We start from the raw sequence: 23,131 nt of genomic DNA, 5'->3' as shown, positions 1-23,131 counted from the left end.
CCAAAGAAGGGTTTAAGCCTTTGAGTCAGCGCTTAATAAACTGCATCCATTAGTGTCACGTTGCGGAAGGAAATGATTTTCAAAAATTATGTTAATATTATTCGAGCTCAAATACCTTCAATTCGGCTTACTTGTTAATGTACCTTCCCAGATGAAATTAAGTCTTTCAGTAAATATAATTTCCAAAGAAAATCAATTTGATGAACTTCAAGGACACAACCATCGAAAACACTACATTGCTGATAATTGACCGGCTTAAATTCTTTTGTTAACTGAACTTAAAAAGCCTTAAACCCTGAGGCGCACAATTTTAAACAACTTATTTTCTAGTTAGCATTTTGCTAAATATTTATCAATTTTTTAAGAGAGTCCAAAATATTAAATCTTTCTTTTCGTTTTCCTTACTAGTAAATTGCTAACAATTACGGAGAAATCTCTAAACCTGGATTATCTTTATGTTATCCCTATTGACGACAGTTTCCAAAATGTCAACGAAGAAGGTGCTTCGACCCAAAAGCAAAATTTTAACCATTTTTAATGATTTAAATTATTTGAACGCATTGTTGAAGCATGAAATGCTCGATCTAGTAATGACGTAGTTTTTACTTGTTAAACTTCAAAACATTACAGTTGCCTAAAAATGGAATATTTAAAAATGAACCGCTTATAGGAAGATCCTTAGTAAGTTGTAAGGGATTTTTATTTTTAAACTGTTGCTTGGTTATTTCTTAAAAATTTTCAAAATATCAACAACTTTGTTCTTCGTATTTTAAAATTATTTTGAAAAAAAAATTGGTTTAATATTTATGTTCCCATTGAAAGTTATCGTAATCGGTCGAATTTGTCAAATTTGAAAATTTTGAAATTGCTGGATGTTTCAAGGTCCCTAGAATTTAAATCAAAGATTATTAAAGTAATGTCTGTGTGTGGGTAAGGGGCGCCATTTTACATCATTCATATCTCAAGGAGCAGTAGAGATATCGACTTCAAATAAATTATGTTTAAAAGATAATAACATTAAAAGATGCAGAAAGGAGTTTAGAAAAATTGACTTTGTGGTTTTTTTCTGTTATAACAATTTTAAAAAAAGTGAACATTTCCGTTGACCCCAAATATATTTCGAACCGATAATGCTTGGTTAAATTTTATATTATATTTTATCACGTGGTATCAAATTAGTATAATTTTGAAAAAAATATTTAGATAAAAAATTTGTTTATGAATCAAAAAAACTAAAAAATACACTCTCACCACGAACATAAATAATTGATATTACCTTCCGAATAATTGTATGCAATGAAAAATAGCATTTTAAACATGTGGTAAAATTTTGAGCAGAATCGAAGTAAATGTTTTATTTAAAAAAAAAAAAACTAAAAAAGATGACACAAGATTTTGACTTCAAAATAATTTTTCTTCTATGAAAAATTTTGTTGTTAATGTAAGAGAATGTTCTTAGAAAAGTCTAATTGGTATTTTTTGTCTTAGAAATAAAAACTTTTTAAAAGCTGCTAAAATTGATAAAAATTGGTTTTCGACTAAAAATTTCCGAAACAAAGAAGATATTGAAATTGAAACTATTTTCTTAGCAAGAATTGGTTTTTTATTCAAGTATTATAAAAACAGAGAAAAATATTAACTTCAAACTTTTTTTAACCTACACAGAATATTGTTATCAATATAAATAAGAAATAAAAGAAGGCTGGGATTCGACCCAAACTGATAACTGCCCATCCCATAAATAAATAAATAAAAAGCTTAAAAGTTTGTAGGCTTTCGTGTTTTGTTAAAAAAATTGTCAAATGAATTATTCTTAAAAATTTGAAAATTACAAACAATATTTTGCATATATTGAAATAGTGTGCTTTCAAAATCAATTTTTTTATATTTTTAGTCGAAACCCAATTTTCACCAATTTTAGTAGCATTTCTTAAAAGTTTTTATTTCAAATACAAATTAGATGAATGAAATTAATTTGAAGTGATTGTCTTCTATTGTTCAAGACATATCGGGAACCGAACATTTGTGTAGATTTTATTTTGTATGAAAAAAACGGACTGTTAAATTTTTACACAAAATTTACTGAATGTCAAAAATAACATTTTCTGTGAAATAAAATTCGTTTGAAGCCAATATATTTAAATTTCGAAAAGATATTTCAGTCGAAATTAATTTTTTACCAAGTAAAAAAAACAGTAGTATTGTTTGTTTTTTAGGTTTTTTTTTTGTTAAAAAACAAAATTAGACAAAATTTTTTGAAAAAATATTTGAGTCGAAAATCAACATTTACCAAGTTTTATTAATGTTTGTTATGAGTTTTATTTTTAATAAAAAACTACTCATTCGATTTTTCGCAAAATTTTACCAGATGTCAAAAACGCTATTTTTGTTGCACAATATTTTTTGTAGATAAAATCATTGTTTTTTTGCATTATTATCTGAATAACTAAATTTATTTTAAGTCGATATTTTTACTGGTTCTTGAGCTATGGACGACGAAAAAACTTCTCGAACGTACCGACCGACGACGTACGGATGGACCTTGAAACTTCGAGATATGTCAATATGTTCAATTCGACAAATCGAACCGATTACAATAACTCCCTTTGGGAAGTTAATAAAGCAAACACATTGATATAACAATTTTCGGAATAGCGAAAAGCAGTATTCAGAAAAGCAGAAGTTCTTAAAACAAAATGAAAAAAATAGAGTGCGAAATTTTGAAAACCACAATATTGATCTGCTTACATTCAACTTTACGTAAAGCCGTTTTCACCAGTATTTTTAATTTATAAAGTGCTTATTACAATATCTTAGTTACCTGTGAGGATTACATATTTAATTTTCACAAATTCTATTTATACCTGCTATGTTAATTATTATATTCATTTCTTATTTTAATTCATTCTTCTGTTTTGAGTATATCCACTTCATTTGTAGTGGTACTTGAGGTGTTAGAAAAAATGTCTTATAATTCTAATTTTATGCATAATATTTATTTTAAGAATAATATACTCTTTACGTTTAGGATATACTTATACAATTCACTTAACATTCCCTATCTCTTAGTGTAGAAAAAGTTCTATTTGTGGAATAAGTTGATCTACTTGACTTCAGAGCAGCAGACTATGACAACGTCTCGTCGGTCGTTGGCTACCACGACTAGGGTGATGGTTACGCCAACGTAAATAAAATACTATACCTAAATGAAATTAACAATGAAACATAATGATGCTATAAGACAAATTATTATACTTTAAGCAATTAGGAAGAAAACAATCAATGGGATTTGAGTTTTTTGAGATTTGCTCGCAAAAAAAAAAAAATCATGTCCAAGGTGAAAAGACAATATTCTTGAATGAAATCAATTAGGAGTCAATATCGATACTCCAAAAAGACAATTTAAGAATGGAATCTAAAATTAGACAGTCGAAGAATAAATTTATTTGACAAAATAAATGATTTTCGTTTGTCTGTTTCAGTGGGCAGTAATACAAGTATTACGTTAAGGATTACTATTTTTAGACCTATTAATTGTAATGCCCTCAAAAATATATAAATACATAGCAACTAATTTGCTTGGTCAAAATCGATTATTTAAAAAATTGAGGATCTAGTATTGAGCCCTGAGGTACTTCAATATTCATTGTCAAACAATATAGAATACAAAAAACGGTTTAAAACATTGGTCAGAGGGTTAACAAGATACAATTTTAAATTATTTAGAATTATAGATTTAAAACAAAAAAAAAAAACATAAAATCAAACATATAATTTTAGCTTAAATATTTTAAGTTTAACTTAACAAACAAATACATTTTGTAAGTGGAAATAAAAGTGCGTTTGAGTTGTTGATGCTATTGATAAAGAAGTACGTGAATTGTAAGTAACTTTAAGACATAAAGGTTTGTTTTGGTTTACAAGCTTAATTTTGATGATTGTCTTAAAATATTGTCAGATCGGTTTGATAATACGACTTACTTTAAATGAAAAATGGTCTGTTTACACTGTTGGCAGACATTTTCATTTAATCTCAACATTTCTTTTATAAGATGGTTAGATGATTTGATTTTGAGTCCACCCAGAAAATGTATTTTTCATGAAAGTAAAGAAATTGGTAGCATAAAAATGGCGGTCGTCTGGAAATGTCTCGTAATGGCATTTCTGTCAATATTGTATAGCATTTAGTGCAATTTTTCAATGACAGATCTAAAAATTGTCTTTATTTCAACATTAATGATGCGGATAAGAAAAAAATCATTGTAAACATTTTAACAAAAACAAAACATTTCGTCATTTGAATATTAAATTTTAATCTGGTTGATGCTGTTATATCAATTTATTTCTACTCTTAGGAATTTCGCATTCACTTTTTACTCTAAATATTGATGAATATAATGAACATTTAAAATTGATAACTATTTTATTTTTTATATTTACAGAAAAGCAACACGCCAAGTTGTTGATGCATGGTTGGTTTCACATGCAACATCAGCTGGTAATGATGGTTCACCAACTCATGGAAATGTACAGAATTGCTCATCGCGTGGTGGTTCTGGTGCCACCACGCCAGTAAGGTAATTTAACTTTTGTATGCAAATTATTTAAAAAACAAAAAAAAATATTGTTAACTAAACATTTTTGAAGTGAAAATTAGAGAGCTTTTAGATGAACACTATTAAAGTGCAAAATTAAATTAAAATATTTACTTAGTTTGGAATTTATGCAAATTGATTTAATTTGAAATACCTTAAATTCTTTTTTTAAATGTGTGTTATTTTAAATTGAAATTAACATAACAGAGATGAGTATTCATCTATATATGTAAGTACGTATATACTATTGTTTATATCAAATCCGACACGTTAGCAAATAGGGGTATTAAAAGTTGTAAAATCCAAACCTCCTCCCATTGGAATTAATATGTAGTAAATTCAGGATCACAAAACTAAGTCCTTACATTAGAAAACGAAATATTTTTAATATACTAAGAGTTGAAATGTAATATTACAGATTGTCTAAAAATAGGAAATTCTTAATTTCATTTGAAACAATATTTTTTTTCCCAAATCCATTAGGAAGTGAAAGTTTAGTCAATATTTATATTTTTTGTCAGTTTTTATATTGATTATAAGGTAGCACAACAGTCCGTTAGGAACAAGGGCCTTGTGACAAAAGACTCTTACGAGAATTTGAAATTTCAGAAAGTACTTTTCATGACAAGTTTGAAGAGCTTTATAATATCGGCTAAAAGAATTGAATTGATCAATCGCTTTGTATTTTTGAAGTCATTGGAAGTTAGATCCACTATAATTTTCGACTTTATTAAAACAAAGGTATCTTGTCTTTTTCTTATGTAACGAAGTCCCAAAAACACTATTATAACCATTGCTTTTCTGGAACATTATTTCTTACAATGAAACTGTTTTGAAACTGAACAATTATTTTCTATAGCTGTCTTATGAGAGTTAATAAACTCACTGAAAAAGATGTTATTACAATAAAACTAGCGCCACCTTTGTATTTAACTTGAGACTTTTAAACCCACGTGTTACTCATTGACTTCTATTAAATATTAATTTTTTTTCTCACATTTAGATACAACAATAATTTTGAGTCATAAATGTTTTAAACTTATATATTTATGACTCAAAATGACCCACTGCACCTTAATATTAAAAAATGGCCAATGATAATCTTATAATAGTTATATCAGGAAAAAACCCATTGAATCATTTTTGTTAGAAGCGTGTCTGAAATTAAATGATTTATAAGTAATTTTAATTTTATTAGAAACAAAATTATACGAACTGTATATAAAACTAATGATAACGATTAAAAGATTTGATAAAAAAAAGTTAATGATAGTAAATATTTATATTAAGTCGTAAAATAAATCATCGCTTATATGTATATATTCATGCGTTATTGAAAATAATGTTTAAAGTTTCATTAACCGTTTTAAAAATTAATATGTTGGATGATTAGTACTGGTTCATGAATCATGATACTGGAAATGGGCTCATTTCGAGGCTTAATATAAGAGCACTTCAAAAAGGGATGAGCAATTACCATTATCCAAAACAGAGATATTTTAGATACCACAGAAAAAGTCGAAATCTTTAAATCCTTATTTTGAAAAGAAATGAAGTTTTATCTGGCTTTAACTAAAGAACAGAATTGTAAAAAATACAATTCTTGGAAGTTGAAATTTTTTTTTTAATATTGGGGCATTTGCCTAACGTTGTCTTAGAACATTTTTGAACAAAAAGTTTCGGAGGTTCTTAAAAACTACTGAATTTCACCACCTCTCAGCTGTTTTTGAGAAGCGTAAACAAACGAACGCGGGTTTAGTTCTGCACTTAGATTCATCTTTCTCGGAATCTTTTCGACATTGTTCCATTTTTATTCTTATGAAAAGTGATTTTTCTACTATTATCTTTTTGGTAATACTGTTTAGAACAGTTAGCACACGTTTCGTGTTTTATTTCACTGTCAAACATTTTCAGTTTGGTCAGTAATTTAAATCGTTGCAAATTATTGAATTTTACTAGCAAAATGCGTGCTCTTGTAAAAAAGTTCATCGCACGCTTCTTGTATTTTATGGTCAGTTTAATCGACCCACTGCTATAAAGCGGTACGTTAATAAGCAGAATTATCGATCTTGGAGTGAATATCAAGTGGAGCATTGCAAGAGCTACCAATGCATCCAGAAAAAGTCACAGTTTGGTGCGGTTTATGGACTAGTGGCATCATTGGACCGTATTTCTTCAAAGGTGATGCGAATCGTAACGTAACTGGGAATGGTGAGCGCTACCATAAGGTGATATTCAACTGCAAAAGCTTGGCTTGCATAACATGTGGTTTCAACAAGACGATGTCTATGTCACACAGCACGCGCAACAATGGACTTATTGAGAGGCGAGTTCGGTGAACATTTTATTTCACGTTTGGGACCTGGCGATTTAACGCCTTTAGACTTTTTTGTGTGGCTATGTTAAAGCTCACGTCTATACAGAATAGCCCGGTGGAAAGAGTATGCCAAAATTGGACTAAGTGGACGGACCATTTGGAGATTTGGAACATTAAATTTTATGGACCGTACTATCGATTCAAATAAAGATTTCATGTATTTTTATCAATTTCATATATATTTTTTTTGAAAAACTTTCCCATAGCTTTTAAAAAATCACCCTTTATATCTGTTTACCTAATTTTAGAAATTTTACTCTTTGGACCTGTGTTACTTGAAAAATCAAATTCAGTTTTTTTCTATCTTTAAATCTCAAACACTAAGTTCATTTAAACCTTATTTTCGAAACTGTTTCTTTTGGTACTTACATAATTTTAAAGTAAATTTAAATAATATGTTTAAGCTTTGCAACATAAAACGGTTACTAATTGTAACATAAAAAGTCTCTGGAATTTGTTCTTCAAAAATAAGTACATTTTGCAGTGCCCAAGTATTCAAATTTGTTTTAGATTTTGAACAGAAAAAGCTTTCTAATATTTTGAACATTATTACATATAATTTTCTGACTTAAAAAGTTGTTTAAAAAAATTGATTTGTTGGTAAAACAAAATAACAATCTTTCTCAATTTTATTTTGAAAAACATACAATGAATTATTAATTTCGTTTAATTGCTCCTAAATTTTATTTATTTCGAAAATTTTGATAAGAAATACATTAATAAAAAAAATTGCAGATTCAAAATTCTTCTAAGCTAAATTTGTTTTTTCTAAAAATATCACTCTCAAAACCTTTTAGGCCATTGAACTTTTAAATAAATGTTGTTTTATTTTAAATACACATTTAAAAACAAATAATGAATAATGTAGAAATGCCAAACAAAATAATCCTCTGGCACGTGCAGAAAAATGCAGAATAATATTCAACATTTTTCTGTTGACATTTTTTTTCGTCATACACCTACACTGCATTTCTTTCGATTAGGCATGCACTCGATTAAATTACCTTCTTTTAAAATAAATTTAATAAATACCAACAAAAATAAATACCATCAAAACGTAATATATTAATTTGATGTTGTTTTGAAAATATTATTTAAATTCAAATCAAGAGCGTTTACCTACGTTATCATGAATTTTATCAGTATGGGTTGGGGAAAACCCTATCTTATCTTAGGAAGGTTGTGTTCTTCGTTGTTATCTTAGGAGAAAAATACTCTATCGACCCCCTGAGCTCATTTTAATAACGTACACCCATTTCAAAAATCCAATAACAAAATCTCCTTTTTCAAATCTTTTGACTGTCAAAAATGATTAACGAGCTTTACATATTCAGAGTATGGTGTGATACAGAATGGTGATATTAAGTAATTTATCGTTTTAAGGGAAAACAGGAAACAAACGACAATTTAATGTTTGTCAATTTATAAGTTAACATTCTAATAGCTTAAAAATGAGTTTTCATAATTTTTTAAGGGTATCAGGACATTTTGTAACAAGAATCTCTTGATACTTAAAAATATTAAGGGGTTGGGGTTTTCGAGATATATTAGAATTTTAAACATTAAATTTACCTAATCAAGTGAACTGCACTTTAAGCCATTTTCGTTTGTTTACATTTTGCTATATTTTCTATGCATTTTTGTTATAATTATTTTTTTTCTTGTATATATAGAAAAATATCAGCTCATGAGTTTGAACGTGGTGGTCTACTTAAACCAATTGTGAACACAATCGACGGCACACCGACATTCTTAAGCGTTAGTACACAAAATGATTGCTCGGCAAACACGTCATGCGGCCAACCAGGTGGATATGGATATCACAATGGTGGCCAATACTTTCATCGACCGCAAAGGCTTTCGAGGAACGAACTTAAGCAGCTCGACGAGAAGGAATTGATTTTTGAATTGGTAAGGTATTGTCAATGTTTTTTGTTTTTGTTTTTATTTTTTTATTATTTTTGTTCTTTTGCTCCATCATTCATTTTTGTTTTTTTGCAAGAGAACCTATTTTCAAAACATAAGGTGGATAGGTATAGACAAAAAACAAAAAGCCAATCAAAATGAATCAAGGCCAATAAGTTCAAGGAAAGTCATCGAACTCTAATTATTAGATACTTTTTGTTCGTCCTGATGTGTATCTGTACAGACAAAACCATAAACAGCTATTAAAAGCTTCTTTAAAAAAAACGTTAAAGCAAAACTTTGCTCTGATTCGAACCAAAACAAACAAAAAAGGATGTTCACATCCGTCAGTCTTTTAGATTAAATTCATATGCGATGTGTCATCAATAAACTTTAACAAATAAGAAAAATAATAAAATTTGTTTGTTTTTATTCATTTTTTGTTCGTCAACAACAACTTTTCGAATAAATTCTATTTGTTCAACAAGTTCGAGCGAGGGTCGATGACCGTCACGCACGCCGCCACCCCTTGACACTTCGTCAGTGAGTGGATAACTTTTAGTAACCACGAAGACAACAAAAATAACAATAACTTTTCAAAATATACATAACAAATTTATGTTGTTTTTGTTATTGTAAACAAAAAACACAAGGGACATATTTTTTTAAGTTAAAGAAGGAACTTCAACCCGTTAAATGTATAAAGTTGTTTTATTTATGCAAACTTTTATGATGGTTTTGAAATTTTAAGTTCTCCCCCAGCTCTCATATTGAACATAAAAATATGTAACAGGTGGATTTGGTTCAATCCAATTTCGCGTTGTGTTGGAATTATAGTCTTCAAAGAAAGTATTATTTTTTTCGTTGCTTTCATATTTCCACATAAAGATTGGACTTAAAAAAGGTCACGTTACCTTTGACATTTTTTTTCTAATAAGATCTAACCGGGTTGGAACGAAATCATGGCGGCGGCGGCCGGCGGTGGGGGCGATATAGTACAATCTTTTGTTTACGGTCCCTGGTTGATTAGGTGAATTTTGTTTTACAACAAAATCTGTTTTATTACGGTCTGTTTTAAAAAAAATTGAATTCTTGAGAATCCACATCAAGGTAAACGTGATTAAATGTGTATAGAGTGCCTTGCCTATAGAGACAAAGTTTTCTCGACCGAAGAGGGCTTAGAATTTTTAAGTTTACTCTTGAGGAGTCCTTTAAGAAAATGTATACTTAAATCATTTTTGTAAAAGTTTATATCACACTTTAAAATACTTTTCTTTTTTCTAAATGCAAAATGAAAAGGAAATATTTGATGTTAATCTTTTACCCTTGTGAAATATGGAAAACACTGAAATTTGCTTTTTGAGTGAATACCTATACTTTTTAGAAGATTGGATTAAATTGTCTCGATTAAATTTGATCCTATGATTTATTTTGTTGAATTTTGAATTTTATACTTTTCTCGTTAGATTTTTATAAAAGGTGTGTATTTTATATTTTTCTTTGGTGAAGACAAGAAAACAAAAATGTATTCCTTAAACATTTCATGATGTTTTTCTGCGTTTAAAAAGCTCAATTTTAGAGTTAATTTAAAAAAAATATTCTCCGGTCTACGATGATCAAGTCATATTTGTAATTATTAAATAATAATAATTTACGAAAATTTGACGTTTCCCTGGAGCTTTCGCCATGTGTCACTGGCATTTACTATTTTTAACTGACATTTGCTGTTTATTCCATTTATTTATTTTTTTTTTTCAATGGTAGGTACATGTCAGTTTCAAAGAAACTGTCACTTTTGAAGTTGACATATATTTTATTTTGCAATGTTTTACATGCGAATATAACAAAATTGAAAAAATTTAAAGCTTCCCTTTTACATAAAACCTTTAAATTTAAAATTATTACTATGTGAGTCGTAAAGGTTTATTTATCAATTTAGTTGAAACTGATTGTTTTTGGTTAATCAAATAATGAAAATATATAAAGCGAAATATTTGAAGTTAAAAATGAAAACCTTTTTATGTTCTTTTGCAACTGTCACTTTCATCAAATTTGTGTTGTCACTTTTGACGTTTCCACTTCTTTTAAAATGGCTCTTTATAAAATCTCATCATTTTGTTTCTTTCACTTAATGGTTGAAAAGAAATAAGAGTCTGAGGATTTTATTCGTATAAAAATTAGTGTGAACAAAATAGAATGATGAGACGGTAAAAAGAGTAGTCCCAAAAGAGTACAACGTCAATTACATTTAAGGATTTTTATAAACTAAGGCCTATTTTATTTTAAATTCTCGTTGAAAGGAAATACTTCTGTTTTTTTTTTTTTATTTTGTTTAATTTTTGGTTCGATTTTTTTTAAATAAATAAATTAATGTTTAAATTAATTCTTTCATAAATAAATATATATTTTTTAAAATATTTTTTTTTAATTTTAATTAGGTTAAAGATATCTGCAACGAACTTGAAAGTCGATCTTTGTGTCATAAAATCCTGCAAAACGTTTCAATTCTCCTTAATGCTGACCGAGGCTCTTTATTTTTGGTACAAGGCAAATGCAATGGCTCGGAAGGATCAAAAAAGTAAGTACATAATTTTGTCTACTTACAATAATTGTTTATATGATCATTAAAAAAGATATTAAAAGTTAACTAGGAAGGTTATGTTGGCGAAGCTTTGATTTCTTCCATTCATATTATTTTTTGAGAATTAAGAATTTTCGATACAAAAGTTCAAAACAGTCGAACGCCCTCAACCCTTTATAGATAAAGAGACTAAGGGGTTTATTGGAAGATGGTAAAACAAAATTGCATATTAAAGTTAAAAATGAAATTTATTATCACAGAAATGAAAAAGTCAATTTTCTAGTTGAATATATACCATATTCCCAAAAAAGGCGAATCTTCCTCATCCTCTAATTATCTACCGATTGCAGTTTCGTTCCTTCATACCAAGGTCATGGAAACTCTGATTAAATTACAGCTCATGAAATATCTCGGAGTTCAAAAGCTTCTTAATTCTAACACAGCATTGTACTGTGGGTAATAAAAAACCGGGAAGAATTTAATGCTTCGAAAATTCAATGCTGTCTTGTATCGTTAAAGCGAGATACACCCCCTTGTCATTATCCATGGATGGAACTTTCATTGAGGAGACCTCCAAAGCTTGAGCATAACTCCCACATCTGAGCTGGTGCTCCTTCAACTTACTTAAGCCTCTTGGACAGTATTGAATGCAGAGCATTTGAATGCCTGGTGATAACAATATTATAGGATCATTTACCTCACTTGCTCACTTGAACATCACAGTAAAGTTTCTTGTCTCTCCCCCTTTTAAAGTTATTTTACCAGTTTATGGTCTAGAGAAATAGACAGCTTCATTCATCCCCTTCAACTGTTCAACTGTAATACTCGCACTTCTAGGAATGCTGAAAAGTATACCCTTTTTTCCTTTTCCTAGTGCTCACACTGTGTCTTTACATAAAAACGGTATTAATATCCACTTTAGTAAGCGTTTATTATAAAAAAAGAACAAGTATCCTTTTTCTCAGCCGTACATCAAGAATGTTGAATATTTTACTCAATTTTGATTTCTTCTACTATTTCAATATTCAGAACTTTATATCTCTTAAATTCTTTTATATTATCTCGCGCTGTGTTGAACATATTATATGTTAAAAGTATTAGATTAGAAGTAGTAGTTCGAAGCTTTGTATTTTCGTTCACTTAGAACTGAAAAATTATGTCAATTCAATTTCGATAAATATTCAGAAAATTTGTTAAGAAAAATTGGTTGATAAATAAGTACACAAAAGGTACAAAGAATATTTTTAATAGTTAATACTTACTTCATCTGTTATTCATTTCTGCTAATAATTCTTAATTTTGTAGTTATCGAAAAGAGTTTAGTTAATTTTATTTTGCAATACTTACTTCAATATCTTTACTTTTTTCATTGTTTTTTAAATTCTGCTAATCTTTCAAAAACGAAAAAAGATCCTGAAAACTACATAAAATCTTAAAAATTATCCGTATCAAAATTGAAAAACTGCACTAGTTTAAGTGATACATTCAATAACTGTCAACTTTTTGAAGGGTGCTTCTTTTAGATGAAATAAAACACCTATAATTTAATGTTGTGACTAGGGATTTAGCTTTATTACAAAGATAAGGGTTTGCCGTGGCTGTCCAGGATATATTCCATCCGAAAAGCCCTATTTTGAAATATTTCATCAAAAACGCTTCGAATAATCTCTTCTCTCTGCGTAGACAAGGCGCTTCACATAACCCCACCAAAAACAGTCCAGCAGTGTCCAATCGCATCTTCTTGAAAACCGCGACACAGCCCCAGTACGCGAAAAAATGCTCCAGTTAAAATATTCCGCCATCAAAATAATTGATGCGTTAGCTGTATATTTTGGTAATAAATTTGCACTATTTGCAAACGTAAGGAAGTAAATCAATTAAATGCAAGATAACCAACTTAATTGAGCATAAATCAAGTGACAGCTGTCAAAAAGACCTACTCCGAAAAGTTATTGTCAGATTAAAACCGCGCGTCTAAACACACCCGACGCATTAAATTCATTGATTGTAGCTCGAATTTTTAGACGAAAAAGCTGACAATTGTTTTTTTTTTTGAAAGTTGTAACCTTCAATCAATGTCAACTTCAAAAGCAGGGAAGCATAAAACTTTTATTTTAATTTTTGTTTATGATTTAATAAATATCTGAACAAAAATGACACCCAAAAGAAATCTTTTACAAATTTATGTATAAAAGTTTTTCTTTCTTGCCTTAAAATGTATTAAATTTCTCTATGGAATAACCTATTTTCTTTTTCATAACAAAATTAATCAACTTCGGAGTCTTCTTCATTTTTCAAAAGTAGATAGTAACTTTGCATTTTAGAATTCCTACTATCTCTTTTTTTTCAAGATACACGTGTTTCTAAAACAACAAAGGATAGGAAAACATGATGTTCATTTTAAATCCTCAATTTTTAATTACTCTAAATAGTTACATTACATCTTATGGAATTGGTCAAATAAAATACGAGGACAACTAAACGACCGACAGTCATCGTCGTTGTCGTAGATGTCGTCGCTAAAAGATGTGGTGCAGAAAGTAATTACAAATTGTTCCTTAAAGAATAATAATCCAAGGCATTAGTTCAACCAAACTCGCATTTTTATAATGAGTTTTCCTCTATTGCTCTATAGATGAGTATTATAAGAAATCCAGCGTTCCTTATAAAGTCTTTCTAGTACACTATGTCGCCTGTGGGCAATATACACATATACCACTCTTATAGGATAAAGGACCACGACTATACGACCATTTTAAGATGTAACAGCCAGCGCCAGTGGTTTGTTGGTAACATCTGCAAACATTTATGTCTTTTATAAAAGATTTAATTGCAGAAAATTTCATCCCCCAAAGGAAAAAACGAACAACTCCCCAACACAGCCTTAGAATGATACTATACATGCTTTAGAGTCCTCTATCCTTATATCTATCTATCTATCCTACCTCAATTAAGTACCCAAGTGACACAGTGTATAGTTTTTCTTGGTGTGTTATTATGGTTGTTGTTTTGGTTAATATAATTATTATTATTATGGTTGTATTTCCCATCATTCTTATACTAATATGTGCAGAATGAAGAATCAAAACAAAAAGCAGGATCAAAGCTAAGAACTGACGATGACAATGACAATGACGACGGTGTGTTTGTCTGTTTTTGTCATTTTATATTATTATATTTTTTTTCGCTTAATTTTACACTCAATGAGCAATTATTGTTATACGCTTTACATTATATCCTTAAACATCAAATACCAAACATAATATTATGTATTGTACATATACAAGAATCTAGAGTGTAATAAATGTATCCATCAGATCCTTAGATACGAGTAATTCATGTAACTCTGTGAAAGAACACAACAGCAACACGCATAGAAGTTGAAATTGTATGGAGAATATTAAATTGTATGTGATATTGAAACACTTGATGTTATTTTCTCGTTCTAGACGAACAGAGTTTGTATAATATTATAATATTGTATTTCTGATGTTAAATGTTGCATGAAATTATTCCAGACTGCGACTTGAAATCGTTAAATTGAAAAGATGATAATAGTCAGAGACTTCATTTAAATTTGTGTTTTGTATTGTGTTGTTTTTTTTTGCATTTTATCAAATGAGTGTGAGAATATCAACAGTTGAATAGTTTAGAATTTATTGATTGGTAGTGATTTACAGAAATTTTTGTGATAGAAAATAAACTTTGACAGTTTAGGGAAGTAAGTGTGAAGTTACCCTTAATTGATCATTGTATCACATTGACCTTAACGAGATATGCGTTCAAGGTATACTTCGAAGCACATTAGTTATTCATTTGTTATCGAAAAGAATTTTACAGAAATGCGTTAAATGCTCATTAGACTAGGCGTGCTTGTTTTTTGTTTGCCATAGCTCTGGAAACACAAAATTAAGCTTATTCTTAAATATGCTCAAATTTGTATTTTCTTTAGTTTTTAACATATTTTATTCCGAGAAGAATTTGTATTGTTAAAATTCGATAATTCACAAAAATGCACTTCAAATTTTGTCCATGTGTCATGGCATGAATTTAAGTTAATTAAAGAATCCAAAGTCGTTTAAAAAGCTGCTTCAGCTAGCCTCACTAAAAGAGGATTTTATCACTACACAATTTCGAACTTGATGATGTTTTAGCTTTGTAGCCCATTGATTGTCATAAGGATATTGGTGCTTCAGTGATTCGTTTCTCGAATTTTGGCTCCAAATTAAATACAAAAGAAGAAGCTTTAAGCAGTTAATTGACATCGCAAAAATGTGTCCTTGATATTTTCTTATGAAGTCGCTCAGATGTTGTAAAATTCAAGCTATTTAAAGGGCCAAAGTTCAAAGCGAAAACGTTAGTGAAAAATCTTACATCTCTGTCAGGAATTCTCCTCAAAAGATGTCACTAACTTTTGAAATTAGTTTTCAATGTTGGGTAACGTTTTTGAAGCGACTAATTTCGAGGACCCACAGTGAGACCCTTCATTTGTGAAAGTGGTACAAATGCAATAAACGCTTAAAATTAAATTTTTAGTTATGTATGTATATCAACAGCAACCGACTCAAGAAATTATCACCATCTATCACGCTCTACAGAGGCCAAAAAAGGTAATTTTAGGAAAAGATATACTAACTACGATTTTCATTAATTGAATTGTATAAATACCGGTGTTTTGTTGGAAAATCTATCAATAGTATAGTAAGATGTTATACGAATATCAAAAACAATATCCGCAGTATGAATACTACCGATAAAAGTTAAAGTAGAATCTTACTACGGATGTATTTTTGACATTTAAACGAGTCTCGAATACATTTTATGTGATGGCTGTGTTCGTTGAGTAGTTGTGCACTTGGAATCATGTGTTTTCTATTGGGGAAAAAATCAATCTATTACTGTTGATATTATTTAGTTTTGTTAATGAAAATGGACTAATATTGAAATCGACTACTACATTTCACAGCTTACACGATTTCACCCCTGTTCTGAATTTCTCTACTTTTTTTTGGAATTTTTTGATAAATTATTCTGGTAAATATTCAATTGTATCAACTGTCAAATGTAAAAACCGGACTACTGCGGATCGTTTTTTTGGCAATTTATCACTGTACTATGCATGGAATACCACAAAAAAAAACGACTAATAAATATAAGACTAGACCGTTTTCATGAAAAACCATAAAATATGTTTTTAATGTAGAATAGAATAATGTTCTTGCCTAAAAATTTAAAAAAATCCGCTTGCATTATTTTATATTGACCAAAGCATACTCTAAGCTTTTAAGTTTATATTTCAACATTGTAGTTAATTTTTTTTATCAAATGTTAGTGTTTTTTCACTTCTGTTGGTCTGGAAGTCGTGCTCCGATAGTTCTAAGTACGTTATTTGCTCAAAATTATGCTTGGAAGATGTGATATCACAAAACATGACCCTCAAAAAATGTGTCTTTTTATGTTTTCTATACAAATACTTCAAATCATTAAAAAAAAAAATATTCAAAAAGAATTAGATGAGAACCGATCGTTTAAAAAAGACCCTAGTTTCATATATTTTTACTAATTTTCAATTTTAGGGATTGATTCTCGATAAATATGTATTTCTTTGATAATTTGATCTTACAACTAACTAAATTTTAGAATCCGCTCACAATTTCAAAAATAGCCACTTCCAAAATGTAATTATTTCAACTTTTGTCCCACTGTGTAGGGTTCTGTCAGGAGTATGATCGGAAGCAAATGTCACTGTCAAAAACATTTATGATTGAAAAGAAAACCACTAGATGGCTCAATTTGCATCATATTCAGTAATACGTGTAGAAAACAAATTTCTTAACATTTCAGAAATTTGAGTGAGATATCCATAAATAGTTCGTTCAAACGATTTAAAATTGTATATGATTCCCATTACCACTATTTTTCATTTAACTTATATGATAGGAAGGGCTAATTGTTTTGAAAACATAAAAGTGTTCTTGTCATTTCGTAATAAGTTTGTGATAGTGCGTCTGGCACTTGAAATTTCATTAAAATCAGTTCGATGATTTTTGAAAACAAGTTGTTGAATACCATCAGATAAGTTTCAACACAATGTTTGACATCAAGCATTTACCAGGTACCTACATATGTATACATTTGTTCTGCCCAAGAAAACACCTTGTGATAAATTTTCAAAGTTCTTCTATCTTCTTACATGGTATACCAACACCCTAACCTTTAACCTTGACTTCTTTTGTCAACTTACCTCCTTCTTAACAAAAAACACCATTATTTAACTTTTTGAATTATTTCAGGTGTCTTGTGTCAAAACTTTTCGATGTTTGTCCCCGAAGTACGGTTGAAGAAATGGAACAACAAGAAGAAGTTCGAGTCGCATGGGGAACTGGTATCGCAGGACATGTTGCTGAAAGTGGTGAACCAGTTAATATACCAGATGCTTATAAGGTAAAGAATAAGAATATACGATTTTTATTTATATTTTATTTTTGTTTTTGTATAAAAATGGAAAACTTTATAAATATAAAAGTGTGTCTATAATTGTTTGCCATTGTTGTAAAGCTTTAGTAAAGTTATAGGTAAAAGAAGAGTAAATGTTAACAGAAAAAAAGTTTTTTCTTAAGGGCTGTTATATACACATAAGGATATATATATAATTCCTAATTGTTTGTGTTTGGTTGAGTGGTTTTTGGGAATCTTTTCTTCGTCCTATCAACTTTGGGTACGTAATATTATAGGCTTGTCATGGAAGCAAAGAAATAGCTCGTTATTACTCATTTCAAAATGTCATCGATCATTCTTAACACGTGTCGAGAAAACATGTGTTTTTTCTTCTGAGGTATATCTTGATTCAGTGTTGAATTTTTGTATAAAGGATTACTTTATCCTTGGTTTTCATTAATGAGAGCATCAAAGTACACAAACTAATGTCATCAATGTAGATTGAAGAGAGATTTATGATTTGTCAAAAGATATACCTATATATATATATATATAAACCTATAGGAGCGTCAAAAAAACAGTCGAAGGAAAGTATAATATTTCTTTGGGATGTTTCTGAGTAAAGACCATAAAAGACAAAATACTTAAGTAAAGTCATTATTTCAGCTCGAGTCCTTGGTGTTTTGATGGATTTTTGTAACGAAAAAAATTTAATATAAATGGAACCATGTAAATTTATATTTATTGCGTGAAGCAATAAATTATATTAAAGATTTGAAGTCAAGTACAAAATTTGTCAGCAATTTGATTTTAAGTACATTTTAAAGTTCAAACCTGAACCCAGTCATAACTAATTTTCTTTGAAATTTACTTTCATCGAAATTTAAAAGGGTAACGTTGCAGTATAAAATGAAAAGGGTTATTTAATTATTTAGTGCATTTAGTTTGCTAAAATTTGAAACTAGTAAAATATCGGTGTTTAAAACCTAGGCTAAAAACTTTTGACTACGTATTTTTGCAGCGAAAACAACCGAAGGGATTTTCATTACAGTTAACGCTTACTATTTTAAGAAAAATTGATAATAGCTCTCACTACCTTCGTATGAATAAAGCAATGTTCTACTAGTAATAAATACAAAATTTTAGTGTAATATATTGAACATTTATTATTGATCATTGTTACGAGCAATGGCATTAGCAATAGAGAAATATATAGTGCCAAATTTGGCCACCACGTTAACGCTAACAATACCATATCCTTTTTGTTGAACTTGAGAATGCTGTTGATTGTGCTTGATAGCTTCACGAGTTTAGTATTGAGATCTTGAATTGATTTACAAAGATTTTATACCGACCTTATTTTTCAAAATAGTACCCAAAAGAATAAAATCTAAAAGTGTTAAGTAACATGATCTTGTATATCCTCTGCATGTGAACTAATATGGAATTTTGTTTCTGTTATTTAGTAGTCAAATAAATAAAACATCAATTTGTATGCACATTTTCAAAATTATTCATCAAAACGTTTTTCTGTAATGGATGATCTTAATATTCAAGTCTTAAAACTTGACAAAAATCGAACATTAATTTCTTTAAATGTTTTTTAATCATCATAATTATTTTGCATAATTAACATATTTAAAGAACTAAAAATCAAACCGAATGGCATTTTCAAAAAACTTGAGACTTCATTCGAAAAAAATCGAGTTTTATAGAATTTTCCAGTCTTGAGAAACCACTTTTCGAAAATTAAAATTTCTTACTTTCGATATAAAAAAATAAACAAAATATCATGACATTAAGGTAAAGACGTTGAAAAAATGGGTCTGGCGGTTCTGCCTGTCCTCACCCCTACTGCCGAACCATTTTAGTTCAAGGATTTAAGCAGATTAGGGTTTCATATTGTTTAAGTCCAATAATTTTAGTAGTTCCCAAAAAAGTTTTTGGTCAGAAATTGAAAATTAAAATTTTCTCAAAAACGGGCTTATAGCTTTTTAATACATTTTAAATAACATTTTTTCTTAACCCGTCTTTTTTCAATATGAATAATATTCGAAAATAATGGTTTCGATTTAAATGATGATTAAAAATTCTTGTTTTTCGAACTTATTTCAAAATTCGGTATTTTGAAAATGGATCATAAAGATCATATAGAAAGTTCAAAAACTACAAAAAACACAAATAAATTATTAAAAGAAGTTAAAAATCTTCAAAAACTACAAACTCGTCGTTTAGTTTTTGTTTTAAATTAAGATTTGTAGGTTCTTTAAAAGTGTGTTCGTGTCTATAAAAACAGTCATTATTCAAAACAGTTATAGTTGTAAGAAAATGGAGAAATGGTAGTTTAAAAATAGAACAAAATTTTGCTGAGTTTCTTATTTTTCTTTGAAAAAAATTTAATTTCAAAAACATACAAATATAAATTGACTCTGTCGGAAAAGATCTATTCCTATTTTTTTTGTTTAAAAATACTCTTCCTGCTTTACCCTTTGCCCCTTTCCTGAAAATTGTTATTCAAATAACATTTTACAAAAGGTTCATTAAATATTTTATGAAATTAGTGAAAAAAAAACATTAGAAGTCTTAATTACCTGTCATTAGCTGTTAACTTCTCTCCAAATAACCATAGAATTAAGGCAGGGGGTAAAAATAGCCACTTGACATTTAGCACAAATGTACATAAATCCTTTTGTTAAAACATTTTAATTTTAAAAGCATTTCAAACCATTTTTATTTGTTTATTTTTAGGATAACCGATTTAATTGTGAAATAGACAGCATTACAGGCTATCGGACCAAAGCTTTATTATGTATGCCAATTAAGGATTCATCTGGTGATGTAATTGGTGTAGCACAAGTCATCAATAAATTAGGTGGCGAACGTTTTAGTGAAAATGATGAAAAGGTAAGTTTAATAAAATTATTATAATATTACCTAAAAAAGAGGTCCTCAATATTAATGCTCGTAATTTATGTATTTTAATTAAATTTTCATATAAAGGCTTAGAAAAATGTCTTCAAAAGAAAATAATAATTATAAATGAAACTTAATTAAATGAATATTCATACAAAATAAAAAAAAAAGTTGAACGAATAGATAATCACATACTTGAAGCTCATTAACTTAAATGTATTTTAGGTTATTAAAAAGAAAAAGTCCTGAATTTTAATTTTATGGGGTTTCATTTGTTGCTTTTATGCTTAATTAAGTTTTATTCTTTGATGTGAAATATTTTTTTTTCTGTTCCGTTTTTGAGGGTATAGAGATATTTTCTTTCGTGATATTTGAAATTGTTTGCTTTGAATTCATAAAAGATCTCCTATTTTCTTTTTTTTTTTTTGAGAAGGCCAATTTAATCAATTTTACTGAAAGAATGTGCTCATTACTTAGAAAAGAACAAAAATGATGATTTTCCTATTTTGTCTTTTTTTTCTCTTCTTCAAAAATTGATAAGTTAATTAAGGAGGAATTATGTATAAGATAAATAGACAATGACTTCTCAGAACTTGTCATATTTCTTGGAAATAGGAAGAACTCCATATAATAAACCAAATTTCACTCTCAGTAGTCCAGGAAACACAATAGGACGTCTTACGTCAATATAATGCCTATTGACTTGACAAGAAATGTGAACAATTCATATATATACAGTATGAGCAGCTTAAATGAACCCGCCGATTATCACGTTTTTTTTTTTTTTTTTACTCCAACGAATCATCAAGTGAAACAAATTTCGCTTAAGCGTTGAAAATATTTCAAAAATCTATTAATAGGAGATTTAAAGCTTGAAATAACAAAGTGAATTATTTTAAGTAGCTTAGACGTAATCTGAAATTCAAATATTATTTTCGTGATGAAAATGTTTGGGAATTTGATTTTTTTTTATAAAATGGAAAATGTAAATTTTACTAAAAGTATGCTTAAGATGTACAAGTTTTTTCACTTAAGTGAATTTCAGTAATCCAAAGTAATTAAAACGTTATTGGCTGACATAAAAAAGACAATGAAAAATATGTATCACGTAGAGTTGGTTTTCTCTTAAACGGGTTTTATTGTTTCATACAAAGTCAATACATTATTTATGGTCCTCTATGAGGACCAAAGGTTATTTATAAGATCGAAAAATAATTGAGTTCGAAATAAATGAATTTGACACTATGCTCCTTGAAGTTTTTTTAAAGGATAACAAATTATTTGGACATTTCCAAGAAAAGGGCTTTCCTTTGAAAACTTATATACCTACTCACAATTAGCATGTAATGTAAATCTTATAGATTCGATTGAAATTCAGAGAAAACTTCAAAACTTGTAATTTATGTTGTGTCCAATTATATCTTAAGGCTTTTATGATTCTGGTTTAAGGTTTATTTTCAAAAACAAATTTCTGGATAATCACACAAAGTAAACCTGCAAATGTATGTTCCTGTCACTTTTTAATTTACAAATGAAAATATTTATTTTAAATTAAAACTTGAAACCTTAGAGAAAATTTAATTTTCCTTATTTATTGGTCATGGACATGTGACAAAAACAGCATAGGTTTGTGGGTTTTTTAAAATGTCTTTGAAATACAATTCTTTCATAAACCCAAACCTACCCCTTGTATGGGTTCTTCAAAATTAAATTTTCTTTCCTTTGATTTATCAAATGGATTGTATTATTTATATATTACATATACATATGTACATATATTTATAAACTTCATGCAGGTATTGTTCATATGTTGATGTATGTAAAAACAAAAACATATTTTTGCACCACAGGTATCGTAATTTTAATTAAATTTCACTTTATAGTATTTGTGTGCTTGAATAGTATACCCAGAAATATATTGCTTTCTTATCCGTAGGTTTATGGGGGTGCGGTATCATTGCATACTGTTAATAACATTTCAATTGAATATAATAATACTTATGTGCATATATTCAAAAGAAAGAATTCAATTAAATGAATGACACAAGCAAAGAATGAAAAAAAAACTCAAACGAATATAATAAATGCATTTCATAAATGCAAATTTTCTTGTGGCTATGCTTATTTTCAGAAATTTAGACTTTATTCAAACTTATTTTACTAATTTTTTAAAGCGTTATTCCTTACCAATTCTAGGAGTTCCAAAGTTGGGTTTTCATCAAATTTTGAATGTTAAACCTGAGTTATTCTGGGTTAAATCATTTTTGAATGGAAACTTGCTGACTTAATTTTATATGGAACTTTAGTTTTTGGTATTAAAAG

The 23,131-nt window shown here is 28.6% G+C and overlaps 1 protein-coding gene across 11 annotated transcripts in view; it reads left to right on the top strand.

The window, feature by feature from the left end:
• The window catches only part of LOC129952345 (dual 3',5'-cyclic-AMP and -GMP phosphodiesterase 11-like), a 170,565-nt gene that overhangs the window by 127,762 nt on the left and 19,672 nt on the right, over positions 1-23,131 (top strand). For all 11 annotated transcript variants that reach the window (XM_056064894.1, XM_056064888.1, XM_056064886.1 and 8 more), the window contains 5 exons: positions 4,443-4,577; positions 8,646-8,883; positions 11,316-11,455; positions 17,752-17,902; positions 20,645-20,800. In XM_056064894.1, coding sequence (XP_055920869.1) covers positions 4,443-4,577; positions 8,646-8,883; positions 11,316-11,455; positions 17,752-17,902; positions 20,645-20,800 — 820 coding nt within the window. The remainder of the gene's footprint in view (positions 1-4,442; positions 4,578-8,645; positions 8,884-11,315; positions 11,456-17,751; positions 17,903-20,644; positions 20,801-23,131) is intronic.

The sequence above is a fragment of the Eupeodes corollae genome, chromosome 3 (assembly GCF_945859685.1).
Source record: "Eupeodes corollae chromosome 3, idEupCoro1.1, whole genome shotgun sequence".
In the NCBI taxonomy this organism is placed as follows: Eukaryota; Metazoa; Arthropoda; class Insecta; order Diptera; family Syrphidae; genus Eupeodes; species Eupeodes corollae.
This window is presented reverse-complemented; position numbering and strand designations above follow the sequence as displayed.